Source organism: Canis lupus, chromosome 3 (genome assembly GCF_003254725.2).
Source record: "Canis lupus dingo isolate Sandy chromosome 3, ASM325472v2, whole genome shotgun sequence".
NCBI classification, from domain to species: Eukaryota; Metazoa; Chordata; class Mammalia; order Carnivora; family Canidae; genus Canis; species Canis lupus.
This window is the reverse complement of record NC_064245.1, coordinates 62,776,511-62,796,302: the sequence shown is the minus strand read 5'-3', so window position 1 is coordinate 62,796,302 and position 19,792 is coordinate 62,776,511. Positions and strand designations below refer to the sequence as shown.

Genomic DNA, 19,792 nt, shown 5'->3' with positions numbered 1-19,792 from the left:
GGCTGACTCAGATTTGCAGCTCGTATTGCTTTACTCATACCTCCTTTTCTAAAACAGACCAGTAGCATGGAAAGATTTTTGCAAGTATCCAGTGGATGGCAGTTGAGACAGTCCTGCACCGAGGGAAGAGAGCAGTGCTCTTCCCGCCTCAAGCTCTGTCAGCCACATTGTCAAGTGAAAGGTCTTTCTCTTCACAGCCCCCTAGAAGCTGACCAGAAATGTTATTTTTTCAAGAAGCCTATTTGAAACTGCATGAGCTTCCCTCAGGGTATGTGCTGTGCTTGAGAGATAAGCCCAGGAAACAGGAAGGCACTGTGATTTGGGAGACTGTCCCATGTCACACACAGGAACATGAGGCAGAACTCTCCAGGACATAGATGTCTACTGCCACTCAGGGCTCAATCTGACATATTAGAAGATGTTACTAGCCTTGTGATAAATAGTTAGAAACCTCTTCTGGAGGTTTCCTCTTTGTGAAAGATAAAAAGCCCCATGGAAAAAAAAAAAAAAGCCCCATGAAGTTGGGGAAATACTTCCTTCCTGTGCTGGTAAAAATGGCTGAAAACATTATGATGACAAACTAAAATGCATTTCTTTGTCAGCAAATACTGTCAGAAAACCCACAGCAAACATTGGAGAAGGTTTGAAGAAACACATACTAAAGCAAATGACACAGTGTAGGAGGATTGCTATAGAGCTGGGTGAAAGTACAGATGTTTTATACAAATCTTAACTTATGGTGTTTGCCAGATTGGGTTTCAATTATGAAAACAGGAAGGATTACTTTTTATGAGTCATTGAAGGGAAAGATGTACTGAAGGAAATAGAATTTAACATCAGCTAACTACCAGAGAAATCTTGTGATCTTAAAAGCTACGATATAACAAATTACCGAGGAAAAATTGAGTAGATTTGATTAATACCAGTTTAAAACTTTGGTGTACCCAGATAAAATAGAACCAGAATTTGAAAGCGAATAACAATTTTAAAAAGCCACCAAATATGAATAAAAATAAAAGAGCTACTTCACATTGATGAGAAAGATCCAAGACCTCTCTTCCTTGCTGAGTGTTGGACAAGGAGCACAAAGGGAAAATTTATTGGATTAAACCATGTAAAATTGTTATTTTGTGGGTTAAAAGACAATGGCTGAATAGGCTTATACATGTAAAGAGATTAGGAAAAAAAAAAAAAAAAGCTTTCCATAAAGAAAAGCCCAGGATCGAGCTGCTTCACTGGTGAATTCTAGTAAATGTTTAAAGAAGAATTAGCACTGATCCTTAACAGACTCTTCCAAAAAATAGAAGAGAGAGGAACATTTCCCAACTCATTCTTTGAGGTATTACCCTTATAACAAAACCAGACAGTTATCCAAGAAAATCCAGACCAGTATTCCATATGAATGAATATAGGTGTTAAAATCCTCAATAATGTGCTAGCAAACTGTACCTGACAACATATGAAAAGGATTATGTACCATGACTAAATGGGATTTACCCCAGGAATGCAAGGTCAGTTCAACATGCAAAAAGCAATGTTTATACGTATACCACATTTTTAAGCAATGTTTATATTTATACCACAATAGTATAAAGGACAAAAGCTACATGATCATCTTAATAGACACAGGAAAAAAAAACAACACTTGACAGAATCCAACACTTTTTCATGATAGAAACATTCAACAACTTGGAAAAGGAGAGAACTTCCTCAACCTGATAAAGAACACCTATGCAAAAACCACAGTTAACATCATGCTTAGTGGTAAAAGACTAACTTTTCCCCTGAAAGAAAGAGGCAAGGATGTCCATTCTGGCCACTTCTAGTTCAGCATTTTCTTGGAGATTGTAATCAGGGCAGTTAGGCAAGAAAAAGAAGTAACAGACATTCAGATTGGAAAGGAAGAAATAAAACTCTATTTTCAGATGTGATCTTATGTATGAAAAGTCCTAAGGAATATACACACACACAAACAGAACTTATTAGAACTAGAACTAATAAATTAGTTCAGCCATGTTGCAGGATACAAGATAAGTATATAAAAATAAATTTTAGGGCAGCCTGGGTGGCTCAGCAGTTTAGTGCTGCCTTCGGCCCAGGGCATGATCCTGGAGACCCGGGATCGAGTCCCACATCAGGCTCCCTGCATGGAGCCTGCTTCTCCCTCTGCCTGTGTCTCTTCCTCTCTCTCTCTGTGTCTCTCATGAATAAATAAATAAAATCTTAAAAATAAATAAAAATAAGTTTTAGAAGACAAATCATGAGAGACTCCTAGCTCTGGGAAACAAACAAAGGGTTGCAGGAGGGGAGGTGGGTGACGGGCATTAAGAAGGGCACATGATGAGATGAGCGCTGGGTGTTATATTGTTGGCAAATTGAACTTAAGTAAAATTTTAAAAAATAATAAATAAAAATAAGTTGTAGTTTTATACCCTAGATATGAACAATCGAGAAGGAATGAAGAAAAAATTTTATTTATAATAGCATGAAAAATAATAAAATATTTAGGAATAATCGACTTTTTGTTAAGATAGCAATAAATTGATCTACAGATTCAACCCAATCTGTATCAAAATACTAGCTGGCTCTTTTGCAGAAATTAAGAAGCAGAGGGATGCCTGGGTGGCTCAGCAGTTGAGCGTCTGCCTTAGACTCAGGGCATGATCCCAGGATCCAGGATCAAGTCCCATGTCGGGCTCTCTGTGAGGAGCCTGCTTCTCCCTCAGCCTGTGTCTCTGCCTCTCTGTGTGTCTCTCATGAATAAATAAATAAAATATTTAAAAAAGAAATAAAGGGCAGCCCTGGTGGTGCAGCGGTTTAGCGCCGCCTGCAGCCCAGGGCGTGATCCTGGAGACCCTGGATCAAGTCCCACGTTGGGCTCTCTGCATGGAGCCTGCTTCTCCCTCTGCCTGTGTCTCTGCCTCTCATTCTCTCTCTGGGTCTCTATGAATAAATAAAATCTTAAAAAGAAAGAAAGAGAGAGAGAGAGAGAGAGAAAGAACTAAAAGAAAAAAAAAAGAAAGAAAGAAAGAAAAGAAAGAAAGCCAGTCCTAAAATTCACATGAAATGCAAGGGATCCAGAATAGCCAAAATAACCATCTGAGACCACTCAGGCTGCTATAACAAAATACCATAGACCAGAGTGACTTAGACAACAGACCATTATTTCTTGCGGTTCTGGAGTCCAAGAGGGCCAAGACCAGGGTGCTAACAGATTTGGTTCCTGGAGACCCTCTTTGGTTTGCAGATGGCTGCCTTCTTGCTCGTCTTTTCCTCTTATGAGAACATTGATCCCATTATGGAGTCCCTACACTTGTGATATCATCTAAAGCTAATTAGTGTTTCAAATGCCCCAACTCCAGATACCATCACAATGGGGATTAGGGCTTCAACATGAATTTTTGGGGGACCCAAACATTCAAACAGTAACAATCTTAAAAAAGAACAAAGTTGTAGGAGACCTATTTCCTGGTTTCAAAACTTATTACAAACTATACTTCTTGATTACTGGTTGAAAGGCTAAAGATCAGTGGGCTAGAACTGAGAGTCCAGACATGAATCCATACATAATTCTCAATAAGGGTACCAGGACAGTTACATAAGGAGGGAGAGGCTTTTCAACACATAGTTCCAAGACAACTGGATATCCACATGCAAAAGAATGAAGTTAAGTCCTTCCTTCACACCGTATACAAGCATTAAGTCAAAATGAATCAGTTAAATGTAAGAGCTAAGATTCTTAGGTATAACACCTAAAGCAGGAAACAAAATTGTAGGTTGGATTTCAGAAGTGAAAAGCTTGTGCTTCCAAGGACACAATGGAGAGAAATATTTGCATGTCACATCTGATAAGAATCTAGTAATATCCAGAATTTAATCTGATAAGAATCTAGTAATATCCAGAATCTACTAATCTACTTCAACAATGTGAAGACAGCCCTATTTAAAAATGAGCAAATGATTTGAATAGACTTTTCCAGAGAAGATATATAAATGGCTAATAAGCATATGAGAAAATACTCAACATTATTAGTCATTAATGAAATTCTAATCGAAATCCACAACTGGGATCTAATCCTGCATCAGGCTTCCTGCTCCAGGGAGCCTGCTTCTCCCTCTCCCTCCACCTGCCACTCCTGAGTGTTCATGCTGTCAAACAAATAGAAAATCTTAAAAAAAAAAAAAAAAAAAGGAATGAAATACACATTACATTGTGGCTGAACCATGAAAACACTATGTTAAGTTTAGAATGCCAGACGAAACACCATAGAATGTGTGACTCCATTTGTATGAAATGTCTACAATGGGCAGATTCGTATAGGTAGGAAGTAGATTATTAGTGATTGGTTGCCTGGCTGTGGGGAGGACTTCATAGGTACAGGATTTCTCTTTGAGTTGATGAAACATTCTGGAAATATTCTCTGGTGGTAGTTGTACAACCTTGTGAGTATATTGAAAACTACTAACTTGTACACTTTAAGAGGATGAATATTATGGTATCTCAGTTATATCTCAATTAAAACCTGGCAAAACGATGATGGCCTAACAGCAGTTTTGTACAATTCAACTTAACAGACAAAGAGCACTCATGCAGGGACGCCTGGGTGGCTCAATTGATTAAGGGTCTGACTCCTGATCTCAGGGTTGTGAGTTTAAGTCCATGCTCATAGGGGAGCCTACATAAGAAGAAAAAAAGTGCTCATGCACAGTGCTGGCCGGCCTTGGGCAGGTATCCATGACCTACAACTCTGCATACATGTGGAGTTAGCTTTTAGGATAAATCCACATAATTCAAATAGCCAGGTCAGAGGTTAGGCACAGTTTTGATGACTGCTGTCAAATTCCCCTCCATCCTTCACACACTCCCTGCCAGCCGTGTATGAGGCCCAAGTTGCCCCCAGAGCCCAGCGTAGGTTTTCTGCAGCTACACTATCCAGTACCAGTAGTACTAAGCCCCATGTGGTTGTTGAGTGTTTGAAATGTTGCTCATCCAGGGGCTCAGCAGCTGAGCCTCTGCCTTTGGCTCAGGTCGTGATCCTGGGGTCCTGGGATCGAGTCTCACATCAGGCCCCCCACAGGGAGCCTGCTTCTCCCCCTGCCTGTGTCTCTTTCTCTGTGTCTCTCATGAATAAATAAAATCTTTAAAAAAAAAAGACTGCTGGTCCAAATATGTGTTCTAAGTTTAAAATAAAGTGCACACTAGTTTTTAAAGATTTAGCACAAAGAGAAAAAATAATGTAAAGTATCTAACAAATGAAATACTTGGGAGTGTATTGGATTTTTTTTATATTTATTTTTATTTATTTATGATAGACACAGAGAGAGAGAGAGAGAGAGAGGCAGAGACACAGGCAGAGGGAGAAGCAGGCTCCATGCCGGGAGCCCGACGCGGGACTCGATCCCGGGACTCCAGGATCGCGCCCTGGGCCAAAGGCAGGCGCGAAACCGCTGAGCCACCCAGGGATCCCCGAGTGTATTGGATTTAAATAAAATACACTAAAATCAATTTCATCCCATTTTCTTATTGTGGCTACTAGAAAACCTAAAAGTGTGTGTATATGCAACTCACACTTCTGCTGGACAGTGTTGCTCTGTGGCTTTGTCCTCGTGTATATCTCTTGTCTGTCTGCTTACTCTGGTAGATGTTTTAAACAGAAGATGCCTTGCTCTGGTTGTCTTCCCCTAGCTGCCCAGAGTTACAGTGAGTACCAGTACTGTGGTCTCACCCTCCCTGTCTTACCTTATTGTCTCTCTCATCTCCTCTTTGGTAGACTGATAAGGTTTCCTTTGTCCCACTTAATTTCCTTGGGTGGTTTGGCAAGCTCGCAGCCATACCCCAGTTGTGACAGGTCAGACGTTGTCCCCCAGGCCCCCTGGGGAGTAGTGTCCCTGGTGGAGAACCGCTCCTCCTGTTGGTCTACTGGTGTGAGAGTGTCACCTCCAGGGACTGCAGGGCTGTACATGTCTCACTCCTCCCCAGCCTGTGTCTGAGCTCCAGTATGCCCTTCCTCCCAGCAGTGGCCACCACTTTACCACCCCCATGGATGTATGTTTGAGATGGTTCCAGTCTCGGGTTTAGGAATAAGACGACTGCACATTTATGTATGAGTCTGTTTGTGGGTATTACATAGTCGTTTCTCTTGGGATTGGAATTGCTGAGTGATGTGGCATGTGTATGTTTTCTGTCATAAGAAACAGCCAGACCCTGTTCCTGAGGATCCCCCACACCCCTGCCAGCAGTAACATCCAAGTGTCCTTAGCCTGGTTGGCGGGTGGTATGAAGTCTTCCTAGCACACAGTAGCATCCCATTTTCAGGCCCTTCTGAGAAGAACAATCCAGTAAGGAAGAGAGAAATGGAGTGGGAGAGGGGTTGAAGCCTGGCCATAAAGAATTGGCTTATGGTATTACAGAGCCTGAGAAGGTCTGCAGTGGGCAAGCTGGATCCCCAGGAGGGCTGCTGTGGTCAGAAAGCCTGCTTGACTCAGCCCACCATTCACAGTGTTGTTCTCCAGACGGGCCCAGAGCAGTGTCTTACCCAGGGTCTGGGCACTTTGTGGCCCAGGCAGGTTGACCACACATAAAATTAACCTTCACATGTCTGCTGTGGCTTTAATTTGCATATTTCTGACTAATGATGTTAAGTGTCTTTATTACTAGTTCTCTGTATATCTTCTTTTTGTGACTTTGTTAAAACTTTTTGTCTATTTTATTTTATTATTGGGGGGGTTAAAAAAAGATTTATTTATGTATTTGAGAGAGAGAGTGAACACAAGCACCATTTTATTTTTTAAAAGATTTTATTATTTATTTGACAGAGTGTGTGCACACACAAGCAGGGGGAGGGGTCGGGGGAGGGAGAAGCAGATTCCCTGCTGAGCAGAGAACCTGATAGACGGGCTCAATCCCAGGACCATCCCCTGTTGCCCATTTTAAAAAAGGGATTGTTGTCATGGTCTCTAGTTGTAAGGGTTCTAAATATGTTCTAGATAAAAATCCTTTGTCAGATTTACACACAGTGAATGTTTTCTCCTAGTCTGTGGTTTGCCTTAAATTGTCTTTATTCTTTTTTTTTTTTAATTTTTATTTATTTATGATAGTCACAGAGAGAGAGAGAGGCGCAGAGACACAGGCAGAGGGAGAAGCAGGCTCCATGCACCGGGAGCCCGATGTGGGATTCGATCCCGGGTCCCCAGGATCGCGCCCTGGGCCAAAGGCAGGCGCCAAACCGCTGCGCCACCCAGGGATCCCAAATTGTCTTTATTCTTAAATTATCTTTCAAAGAGTAGAAGTTCTAGTTTTGATTAAGATTTGATTAATTTTTCTTTTATAGTTAGTGCATTCTGTATCCCTTCGAGAAATCTTTGCCTATCTTAAGGTTGTGAAGATTTTCTCCTGTGTTCCCGTCTTGAAGTTCTCAAGCGTTAGCTTTTACATTTTCGGGTCCATAGTCATTTAAGTATGTTTGCAGACCACATGAGGTCGGGTTGAGGTCCCCCCTCCCCCCCCATGGCCATCCAGTTCTGTGCCATTGTTGGAGAGTTGGTCCTCTCTGCCCTGGATTGCTCAGCAATTTGGTTGGATGTAACACCTCGCATGGGGGTCCATTTCTGGTTCTCCGCACTCCACTGATCCTGGTGCAATACTGCACCGGGACCACACTGTCTCGTTCACTACAGCTTCATGGTAAGTGTTGAAGTCAGATACCATTGCTATGTATTATCAGCGTCATAGGAATATTTTTTTTTATTGTAAAACATAACGTGAAACTAGCCCTCTTAATCATTTTTAAGTGTGCAGCAGTGTTAGCTATATGCATATAAGGTCGCTAGGACTTCTCACCTCGCACCACTGAAAGTGTGTACCCATTTGTCTTAATTCAGAGTGCAGTAAACTGAGTGCTTATAAACAAGAGAAAGTTATTCTCCAAGTCCTGGAGGCTGGGAGTCCATGATCACAGTGCCAGTGTGGTCTGCTTCTGGTGGGGCCTTTTCTGGCCTGCTGAAGGCCATCTTCTCCTGTGTCACACATGGTGAAAATAGTGAACAATCTTTTTTTTTTTTTTTTAATTTTTTTTTTTATTTATTTATGATAGTCACACAGAGAGAAAGAAAGAGAGGCAGAGACACAGGCAGAGGGAGAAGCAGGCTCCATGCACCGGGAGCCCGATGTGGGATTCGATCCCGGGCCTCCAGGATCGTGCCCTGGGCCAAAGGCAGGCGCCAAACCGCTGCGCCACCCAGGGATCCCTGAACAATCTTTTTTAAAGGGTGCTGACCCCAGTCATGAGGGCTGCACCCTGGTAACCCACTCACTTCCCAAGGTCCTATCTCCATATACCATCCTATATATAAATTATGGAGGGGAGGGACACATTCAGTCTTGCACCATTAAACCACTCTCCTCTTCCCCAAACCCTGGCTACTGCTCTTCTGTGTTCTGTTTCTGATAGTTTGGCTTCTCTCAGTATCCCATATGAGAGAATCATACAGGTTAGTCTTTTTGTGATTGGCTATTCACTTGTCATAGCGTCCTACAGGTTCATCCATGTTGCAGCATATGGTAGGATTTCCTTCTCTGTAAGGCTGAATAATGTTCCACTGGGTGTATACACCACATTTTGGTAATCTGTCCATCCGTCTGTCCATCCATCCGTCCATCCACTCATCCATACATCTGTCCATCCTTTCATCCATCTATCCATCCATCTGTCCATCTAAAGTCTGTCCATGAATCTGACCATTCATTCACTCTGTCCCTCCATCCATCCTCCCATCTGTCCATCCATCTGTCCATGAACACATGGGTGTTTCCACGTCTCAGCTGCTGTGCACAATGCTGTCATGACCATTGGGACCCTGCCGTCAGTTCTGGGAACGTACCCAGGCATGGAATGGCTGGGCCATGTGGTCATCCTATGCTTTGTTTTTGAGGACTGGCCATGCTATTTTCCACGGCAGCTGTACCCACCCCCCACAGTGGTCAGGGGTTCAGTTTTCCTGTATCCTTACCAAGACTCACTGGTGTCTGCTCCTTGGAGAGCAGCTATCCCATGTGGGGGTGAGGTGGGGTCTGCTGGTGGTACTGACCTGCATTTCCCTGATGCTTGGTGCTGCTCAGCACTGCCCTCCTCGCCCCCCCCCCTCCCGCCCCCCGCGGGTCAGCCACCATGTATCTTCTTGGGAGAAGTGGCTGCTCAGGTCGTCTGCCCACTGTGAGTTGGGGTCAGTCCATCTGTGTCTTTGCTTTGGAGGTGGAGCCTTCCACCTGCCACTCTGCCATGGTGCTCTCCCCTTCCTGGGCAGCCATCTCTGTTAGTTGCTTCATTTGCTTCGCTCAAGTCTAAGTTTGATGTAATCCCATTGGTCTACTTTTAGTTTTGTTGTCTGTGCATATAAGAGTATAATTCTAATATTTGCCTCTTATTTTGGAATTCTTTCAAAATCTTTTATTTTTTTTAAAGATTTTATTTATTTATTCATGATAGATACACACACAGAGAGAGAGAGAGAGAGAGAGAGAGGCAGAGACACAGGCAGAGGGAGAAGCAGGCTCCATGCAGGGAGCCCGACGTGGGACTCGATCCCGGGTCTCCAGGATCACACCCTGAGCTGAAGGCGGTGCTAAACCGCTGAGCCACCCAGGCTGCCCTCAAAATCTTTTAGACGTAGAATCACCTTATCCATGCTTCTCAGGCTGTGGATTGGTTTTTTCCTATAGTTTGATTATATTTTTACTGGTTTCTTTCCTTACCGCTCTTTGTTGCGTCTTGTTATTTCCTCTCATTGGTCTTGTTATGTGTGTCTCACTGAGGACTCCGTGATTTTCCTTCTAGAAAAGGGTTGTGGGTACTAACCATGGTTCAGAGTCTTCAGTATTTCTGAAATTCCTTTCCTTCATTTGGAAGGAAGCTGTGAAGGAGCTGTTGGTGACTGAGCAGCAGGGTCAGTTGGGGAAAAGGCAGGGAGGCCGAGACCCCAGGCTGGTGCCCTGTAGTCAGAGGCTGAAGAGCTTTCCCGGGGCAGCTGCCTGGTGCCCCATGATGGTCCGAAGATGGCAGAGGAGGCTGCTCAGTGCTCCCAGGACATAGACTCTGGGGGGTGCTGGCAGGGAGGGGAGGTGCTGTGGACCAGACCAGTGGGGGGCATGGGACAGGTGCAGGTGCAGGCAGTAGGTGAGGTTCTGAGAGCTCAGTCCTGTGGAGCCTGTGACCAGGTGTGGAGCTGGAGCACTGAGGGCAGGTAGTGAGTCCTCTGTGGCAAGAGTGGCCACAGAAAGCGCTTGACAGCCATTTGGAGGTCAGACTCAGCACTGTAGGCTGGGGGACTGACTCAGGTGTGGGGGAAGATGCAGGCCACATGGTGGAAGAGCTTGGTGGGGCTCATGGCCCCTAGCAGTGCATCTCAGAAGAGGAGGAAATCCTGAGTTCACTTCTTTCATCAAAAGATAAAGTAATTGGGAAGCCTGCGTGGCTCAGCGGTTGAGCGTTTGCCTTCAGTCCCACGTTGGGCTTCCTGCATGGAGCCTGCTTCTCCCTCTGCCTAGGTCTCTGCCTCTCTCTGTGTGTCTCATGAATAAATAAATAAAATCTTTTTTTAAAAAAAGAGAGATAAAATAATTGATTTTGTAACCTTACAATATCTACCATGGATTGGAGGTGAATGCTAGAGCATTTCCTGCTTCCTTTTTGGGTAAAAGTTAAAAATGGAGATCCTAAGCCTGTAGTTCTTGCTTTGGAGTCTCCTTTTACATCCCCTTTGGCTCTATGGGATGGGCCTCAGGCTAGATGTCATCTGCGGAAGGCAGGACGCTGAGACCTGCCACTCTGGTGAGTCTCGTGCTGTTGACCACACCAGAGACCTGCTGGTCCTTAGGAACATGGCTGTGTCCAGCATGTGTCATGGTGCTCATGTGCTTCTCACCTGGCTTTTCAGCTGTGGAGAGCCAGAGATGTACCGTACTGTCTCCTGCTGAATGCTCTATGTGGCATTTAATTATGTTACGGTGTTTATTGAATGTAATTTTAACATCTGAATCTGAGAATAAGACTTTGAAGCTTTTGTTATCATGCATCATGGAATTTGTTTCAGTTCACTTCTTAGTAATTCTTTTTATTGTGTTGTATGAAAGTGTCAGCCAGGTCAGATTGGAAACACACGCCCATCCTTGCAGACAGTTTGCAGGGCCCCTGAATTAGGTGGGAGCTCTGAAAATAACCCAAGATTCTGAAAGGGAGGATGCACACATCAGCATCCCACCAATGCCCGGCCTCTACTGATAGCTTCTCCCCTCTTGTCCAGGAGGAGTCTCCTAAATGCACACACCTAGGTCTGCATGCTGTGCTGTGTTATGAGATATGTTTACCAAAACTGAGGCTCTTTCCCAAAACTGGGCAGGGTGCCTGTTCCTTTGGACAGGGAGGATGGGGTGGGTGTCTTTGTCTGGTCATCTCCTCGAAGTTTCATTCTGATCCTCGCACCAAGAGTGGAAGACTCTTGAGGGCCTGTGAAGCCAGGACAGGCCTGGTTAGGTGATAGACCTCAGATGCAGGTGACATTGTATTGGTGTTGTGGGTGCCACTCCATGTAAAGGACAGCCCTTTTGCTTCCTCTTGTCTCAGAGACTCTCCTGTCTTGCTTATGCTAGACCATGGCTACCATGAAAGGCTGTTAGACTCAGCTGCTGGGGATGAGCCCTGCCCACGTGGCAGTACATGGCTTGTCTTATGGCATTCTGCCTCATGAGCTGGTAAGACCCAAGGTGTGGACAGGATTGTTTACCCGCTGCCACCTGTACCCCGGGGAGCTTGAAGAGGGAGTGGCAGCTGGTGCAAGTTCAGTACTGGCCTGGCCAGGTCTTGGAGACGAGACCTGCTGCAGTGGCCCCTCCTTGGCCGGGGCCGGGCTCTTCTGGTTTGTGCTGTCCCGTTGGTGTCTCTGCTCCTGGGAATCCCATGCTCCTCCTTGCTGCACGTGGTGCCTGGCACTTGTCGCTGGCAGTGCCCCTTGGGAGTGGGTCCTTCCCCATCACTGGGTACCACTCTAAGGGAAGTGTTGGCCTAGTGTGGTTTGTAGCAAAGCAAGACTTCCACAGTGACCTGCTGGTCACCAGGGTGGCCATGCTGTGTGAGCAGCATTTGAGGAGCAGGGCTGGGAGGAGTGTCAGCAACCATTGTCTCTGGAAGGACAGAAGGGCCACAGCGACATGTCATCCCTTCATGGGTCTTTTATCTGTGACGTGTTCTGTAGGGAAAGGTGGTTTTTGTGACTGGGGGCAAAGGAGCATGGTTTGAGAGGAGTTAAGTACGCCCTTGTAGCTTCCTGCTGGTGCTGATGCTCTGACTCATTTGTGCGTCCTCAGCGCCCCTGGGACTACTCTGATTTTGGTCATTTCCTTAACCGTTATTCCGGATGAACTTTGGGATTATTCTGTCAGTGTGCCCTTTGGAAAGAATGGAGCTGTATCAGCTCTGGATTTGGGGACAGTTTGCACCTTTCTGTTAGCGTCCTCTTCAGGAACACGAAGGACCCTCCATCACACAGGCCTTCTATGGGCCTTAGTCAGGCTTTTGAGTGCTGGGAGCCAAGGACTTCTGCTTGACAGATGCTGTGAAGGGGTCTGGTCATCCCACACACCAGTGACCTTTCTTCTCCAGGTGCCCTACGAGACCCTGAATAAACGCTTTCGGGCTGCTCAGAAGAACATTGACCGCGAGACAAGCCACGTCACCATGGTGGTAGCCGAGCTGGAGAAGACCTTGAGCAGCTGCCCAGCCGTGGACTCCGTAGTCAGCCTCCTGGACGGTGTGGTGGAGAAGCTCAGCGTCCTCAAGAGGAAGGCCAGTATTGCTTCTGGACCGTTCTGCCTGCCTGCCTCCACACGGGCTGTCACATGGCTTCACAGGCCCAGCCTTACTGTGTGCCCAGGCCATCCCGAAGAGAGGGTGTCTTCTGCAGGAGCTGGGGGCAACCCTGAGTGTGTGGGGAAAGGCGACCCCTCCTGGCTGGCTGTGCTCTGCAGCCTCTCTGAGGCTGGCAGGCTGGCTTCCTGTTCCTGCAGGTCTGGCTTCAGGGGGTTCCACATGCAGATGGGAGGCAAATGAGTTGTTATTTTTAGAATTTCACCTCAGAACTTCATGGAGAGTTTTTCATTTCTGGGAGAGGTAGGTAGAGTGCAGTACTGTGCCTCTGAACAACCCAAAGAATGCCACAAGGTATTTTAAAACATCTTACTGAATGTATCAAAGGGCTTGTGAAACACAAAGCTTATCATCAGAACCCAAGGTCAGGGGCCCGGAGGAGAGAAGCCCCCCCTCCTGCCCCTGCCCCCACCTGGCTGCCCGTGGGGCTGCACTGGGCCCCATGACTGGGGCCAGCCAAGGTGGGGAGGCTAGGGTGGGCAGTGGGGCCCGGTAGAACTGCCTGTCAGATAAGGGCAAGCCAAGACCCTTCCTCTTCAACATAGTGTCCGTGGCCCTGGCTGGTGGTGCCTCCAGGCACCAGGCACAAGAAACGTACGTCTCAGGTGGAGGACACCATCAGAGCATCACGTTGGTGACGTAGGGTCACCAGGTTCAAAGGATGCCACAGCTGAGGTGTAGCAGAAACAACACACACCACACAGAGTTCAGATACCACCCTCTACTGCATCTAAAGATTAAATAGCTGAGAATATTTACAGGGAACAGAAAGCATGAAGTAGGATTGAGAGTTTAAAATAAACCAAATAAAACTCAAAGTATAAATAACTGAAAATGAAAAACTCAGATGTTGCCTTATAACAAACTTTTTAGCATTTAATAATCAGAGCTAAAGAGAGAATTTGTGAGCTGGAAGGTAGGTGTGAAGAGATTATCTAGAATACAGCAGAGAGGGATCCCTGGGTGGCGCAGCGGTTTAGCGCCTGCCTTTGGCCCAGGGCGCGATCCTGGAGACCCGGGATCCAGTCCCGCGTCGGGCTCCCGGTGCATGGAGCCTGCTTCTCCCTCTGCCTGTGTCTCTGCCTCTCTCTCTCTCTCTCTCTCTCTGTGACTATCATAAATGAATGAATGAATGAATGAATGAATGAATTGTATTAAAAAAAAAAAATACAGCAGAGAGTGCTAAAAAGACAGAGATACCTAAGAGAGTGGGAAGCCTCAGAGACCAGAGCTCTGTGACCTCAGTCAAGGGGGATGGCACAGGAGCAAGAGTGCCCAGATTTTCAGAACTGATGGAAGTCACCAGTTCAGAGTCCTAGATAGGATAAATAAATCTACCTAGGATTTCACATCACTAAACTGAAAAGAGAGAAAAATCTTGAAAACGCTGGAGTAAGAAAACCAGTTCCAAAAGAGCAGCAGGTACCCTGGCAGCAAGTGGAAGGTAGAGGGGAGTGGCATTTGCTTGAGGATGCGGGCCGGCCAGAGTGCTGGGTGTGTGCTGTGCATTGGCCCCTCCAGCCAGGCATGACACCCACACCTCAGTGAAGGAAATTACGAATCCGGCTCCTTGTGGTGCTGGCCACACGTCAAGTAGTGGAGAGCCAGCTGCTATCCGGGACAGTGCTGACACAACATTTCTACAGAGCCATGTTCATTTTGAACAAACTTGACTTTGAGGGAGAAAGGAATATAAAAGATGGAAAGTCAAAAAATAATAACATCGTTTAATTAACTAGGAAGCCATGACAAATTTAAAATCATACGTATATGGTAGCATAGCCCCAGACTACATAAAGAAGTACCATCTCTGAAGAGAAGGTGCAAGTGCACAGAGCGGTAGGTGTGAGGTAACAACAGGTGTAGCCAAACCTGGGTGGCGCTGGGGTGGGGGTGGGGTGGGAGGACAGCTCTCCCATTTGCTTCTGTCACCGAGTGCGGGGACATCCCCTCCTTTTCGCCTGATTTTTCCTTGCCTCCTGTTGGTGAGTGTTCCAGGTCGGGGCAGCCTGGTCACTGTCCTATCCTGAGCAGTCTCTGCTATGTGTCTCAGGCGGTGGAGTCCATCCAGGCGGAGGATGAGAGTGCCAAGCTGTGCAAGCGCAGGATTGAGCACCTCAAAGAGCATAGCAGTGACCAGCCCGCAGCAGCCAGCATGTGGAAGAGGAAGCGCATGGACCGCATGATGGTGGAGCACCTGCTGCGCTGTGGCTACTACAACACAGCCGTGAAGCTAGCCCGCCAGAGCGGCATCGAGGTGGGCATGCACTCGGGGCCTCTTGTCACCTCCCCAGGGCTGGGCCATCCTGGAATGTGCCAGTTCGCTGCGAGCTGTGCAAGCTAGCACTTTGGAGAGCAGCTCTTGGGATTGGGTAGAAAGGGCTAAACCCTTCTTGCAAAGGTGATCCAGATCCAGTGGTTGAACTAAGGTGACGACTCAGGGTGCTTCTCATTTGGCAACATGTTATTATGAGGAAGAACGCAGAAGGGAACTTTTCCCATTCTATATTTATATACCAGGTGTGTTCCTGTGATTGTTTTTACTGGTGTGAGATCTTTTTTCCAGGGTGGGGTGCGTTTTCCATCTGTCTGTCTTTAGTGGTACCTATGATACAGGTGTAGGAATGGACAATGCTCTGACCTTCAGTGCACGTGCAAGCCAGGCAGCTTGGAGCTTCAGAAAGAAGGCTGCTTGGCAGTGGCAAAGGCATCCTGGCATGGGGTAGAGGTCACCCAGTGCTCTCATTCCCTGTACCAGGGCTTCACAGACCCATGTGCACCTTTCTCTAGTCTTCAGGCTGGTTTAGCTGGGAGCTGCCTCTCTGCTGTTGGGTAGTGTCTGCCTCCCCAACCCTGGTCTCCACCCTGTACCCAGAGATCCCTCACCCTGTCTTCCTTCCCTATCTAGCACGACCAGCTTGTACCTGATTGACCAGCTCTCTTGACCTTGTGTATGCTTGGCACAGCCTGTTCATCTGCAGTAGTCATTTGGGTGCTCACAGATACCCCATCCCTTTTTTCCCTGCTACTGTGAGGCTGTGGCCAAATGTTCCTAGCTTGGAGGAATGTGTGCTTTGAGGGGGAGAGAGGCATGAGGTCAAACAGGATTGTTTACAGGGGTGCATAGGGTAGAGGGGCAGGAGGGCTAGTGATTTTCAGAAAGTTGGTTGGGGTGGGTTTGCAGAGATGAGAGGAAGCTCCCAGGACAGACCTGGGAGCTGCCCTATACTAAGATGGGGGTCTGAGCACCTGCAGAACTCATAGAGTGGGGCTTCCCCTTGACTGAGATGGGTGCGGGGTAGGGAGGGGAGAGGTTGAGTTCAATAGGCTCACTCTGGTTGCTCTGTGAAGAACAGAGTATGGGGGGCATAGGTAACTCAGGAGGCTGTCCTGTGTGATTCAAGGTAATGGGGGTGGTCACACCTCAGATATCTTGTAAAGGGGGCACTGTGAGATTTCCATGTGGAACCTCCAGCTTCACAAGTATGTATAGAAATTAAGGTTGCTTCTAGAAGCAAGCAGAAGAGGAACCTCACGCCCTTGGGGGTGGGGTGAGGGCTTCTGACAGGATGGGGTGCTGTCACCAATGAAGAGGCTGATATATCAGGTTCATTAACATTTAAAACTTCTGTTTGTCAAAAGATGCCATGAAGAGAGAGTCCATGGGGTCAGCCCAGATGGGGGTTGTGTGCCCCACCACTCGGAGCCTTGGTCTTGGTGGACAAGCATATCCTTGCTGGCATCTCTGGCCCTTCTGAATTAGAAATCACAGTGCTGGAATCTCACGTGGGGCGGACACCTGGTAGTCTGGCATCATTTCCAGCTGTGGTGTGTGTGAGCCATGTTGTCCCACCTCCGGTCATCTGGTTTAACACCCCAAGGTCTATGAATATCCGAGAAACATCAGCAGGAGAAAGATGTCAGAGGCCAGACCCTGAGGCCTTACAGACCAAGGACCCTGAGGCACAGGCAGAAGAGCAAAACTGAAAACTAGAGATGGGAAATAAGGAGAGAAAGATGACCCTCATATAGGAGACCTAGCATTTTCCTGTGGGAAGGTTCTAGAAAAGTGAAAATGCCAGAGAGATGGTTCACAAGAGCAGCTGACCTCTGAGATGATGTAGGGCCAGGGTGCTGGCTGCGGTGCCCAGCACTCCCTGTCAGGTCCCGTGTCAGAAGGGTAAAGTATGGGGGTGGGAAGGGCCAAGGAATGCAGGGTCAGTCCTGCCCCTGTCTGACCTGGCTGCCCCAACAGGCTGGCAGTCAGGATGTGGGGCCAGCAGAGCCTCGTGGGGTCTCTGGCCATGTGAGGTTGGGGATCTGTCTGGGAGCCCTTGTGTGACCCACCCCAGACTGCCCATTGTTGAGCTGTGGTACAGTGTGCCGACCGGACACCTCACAGCCCTTGCCTTCTGTTCAGGGGCTCTCCTGCCCTTAACCAGCTATTACTTATCCATGGCAAGACACCGAGCAGTAACTCTGCTAGCCTTTGGTTGCCACATAATGGCACTCTGATTAGTATTTTTTTCTTGTTCACTATGAATGTCTAGTTTTAACTGTGGCATTGTTAGCCATAATGTACTTCTTGCCATGTAAACAAAAGTTTCTGGCTTTCACCATGGTTACTTTTATACTTGAAACTTCGTGTCTTATGCTGTACTCACCAGAAGGACTGTGTTCCTTCTCCAGACACTGCTTCTGGGAGAAGCAGGACACGGCTGTGGCTGCATAGACATGCAAGCCCTGTAGTGAGCCGGCCCCTAACTCAGTTGGCCCCAGGCAGACCTTTGGTGGAGGCATTGTGGCAAGAAAGCTGCCATGTGCTGTGCTTCCCCGTGCTGAGGTGCTCGGCGTGAGGCCTGAGAGTCACTGGAACATACCTGAAGAGAATTCAAGGGAATTTTTTGTGTTGGATGTTACCCCTCCTTTCTCTGAGAAACTGAGCTTTAGTAACCATGTTTGCTGTAGTCATTCCAGATGGGAGAGAAATTTATCCTTTGAAATTTGTTTTCTTCAAATTGCTCCCCCTCCTCTGGCGGCATACAAGCATGGTCCTCTCTTCCCCGCCTCCGTGGCAAGGAGGTTGTGCTCTGACCTTTTGTTGGGGATTTAAGGCCCTGAGCACCCTGTGGATGTTGTGACCCTGGGTCCCTGCTCTGCTTGGATCCTCCAGAGCTCAGCAAATGTGACTCCATAGGCAGCAGAGAAAGGGAGAGAGTAAACAGGGAGGCAGAGACAGCCCTACCCATCCACCCTTGCTGCTCCTTCTCACAAATCTCATTCACGTACATCTTTGGAGGGAACAAAACAGTGAGGGTATGGGTTGCTGGGGTTCCCAGGTTTATCGTGAAGGGTAAAATGGATTCAGGCCTCTGCTTGGGGCCCCTAAGGGTCTGGGTTGGGGCTTTGGTTTGGGATAGTCTTCCACCTGTGCTGGGGATACTGTATCCTACTTAGTGCAGTGCAGGCCCTGGCCAGTGTGCAGACATCCGCCCGCTGTGGGCCTGCCCCTTGTCCCAGGGCCCCTCAACCTGGAGGAGCAGCTGGAGGAACTGCCCAGGTGGGGTATGCTGGAGGGGGGCATCCAGGGGTGCAGGGAGAGGGGAGCCCGGGAGGGTCCGGGCGTCCAGTGCTCTGAGCGCACACTGCTTCCTTCCCCTAAGGACTTGGTGAACATCGAGATGTTCCTGACGGCCAAAGAAGTGGAGGAGTCCCTGGAGAGGCGCGAGACTGCCACCTGCCTGGCCTGGTGCCACGACAACAAGTCCCGTCTGCGCAAGATGAAGGTGTGCAGGCTCGCAGGGCGGGGCGGGGCAGGGGCGGGGCCGGCACCTGCCCGGAACCCACGCGCCTGTACCTGTGAGTTTGGAGTTCTGTGCTTCGGGGTCAGAGGGTGGGGTTGTTGGGTTTGGTGTGGGTTCAGGATTTTTGTTTTGGTTGCAGTGTTTGGGTTTTAGGTAAAATCCCTGAAAAGTGCACCCCCTTCTGCATTATGGTTTGGCCATGTGTTCTGAGCATGAGGTTCTGAAGGAGCGAGGTGCCGACTGCCTGCGTGTGCTCAGCTTGTTAGCTGCTGCTGGGTCTGTCCTGCCCCTAGTCCCTTGGTCACTGATAGAGGAAGGCCCCCTCCAGAAGCCTTGTCCATCGGGCAGAGTTCTAGGCTGGGATACTCTCCAATACAGCTGTTCTTGAGACCCACAAGCAGCTTCACGGATTGACACTTAATCATAAATTATAGAATCTAAACATGCTTACTGATAGGTGTTGTCACCATGGGGCTTGCAGAAATGTTTAACTTCAATTAACCTTCCCCTGCCTCCGTTAGAAAAACTGTTTGTTTTCTGTTTTCTAAACCGAGCACCTTTAACCTCTCCCCGGTTGAGCTTGTCATGTGCACATAGTCACCAGCCAAGGGTGACGCTCTCTGCCACTCAGGGCCGCCAAAGCGAGCACGACGTGAAGACGGGACGGAAAAGTAGAGTGGCCAGTGGCTCCCCTAAAGAGAGTGAGGATCTTGGTATGGAAACCATAAAAGGAAAGCCAGAATTGGTATGTAACACTCACCCTGCTCTCCTGCTGCAGCCCCCATAGCTGTGCCGCACAGTGGGAACCCCGTCACAAGGAAAGTAGGCTTTCCATCCCGACAGGTAGTTTCTGCAAGCCCTGGTACCTCCAGACAACACTGCTGCTTGGCGAGGGCACAGCCACACAGGCCGGGTCCAGGCGGGGCCTCGCAGCTGCTGTGGGAGTGGGGTGGGCAGGCGGCCGAATCCATGGATAGCAGATTCCTGTTACCTGGCCATTTAACTGGAGAGACAAGCTAATGACACAAAAACGTGCTTGTTACAAAATATCAGCTGAGCAGGGTAGGGCAC

The 19,792-nt window shown here is 47.8% G+C and overlaps 1 protein-coding gene across 2 annotated transcripts in view; it reads left to right on the top strand.

Moving 5' to 3' along the window:
• Positions 1 to 19,792, top strand: part of MAEA (macrophage erythroblast attacher, E3 ubiquitin ligase) — a 36,185-nt gene that overhangs the window by 8,487 nt on the left and 7,906 nt on the right. Inside the window, exons 2-5 of one of the 2 annotated variants that reach the window (XM_025436819.3) lie at positions 12,654 to 12,836; positions 14,971 to 15,174; positions 18,581 to 18,703; positions 19,353 to 19,466. In XM_025436819.3, coding sequence (XP_025292604.1) covers positions 12,654 to 12,836; positions 14,971 to 15,174; positions 18,581 to 18,703; positions 19,353 to 19,466 — 624 coding nt within the window. The remainder of the gene's footprint in view (positions 1 to 12,653; positions 12,837 to 14,970; positions 15,175 to 18,580; positions 18,704 to 19,352; positions 19,467 to 19,792) is intronic. The other variant, XM_025436820.3, reaches the window with a different exon arrangement.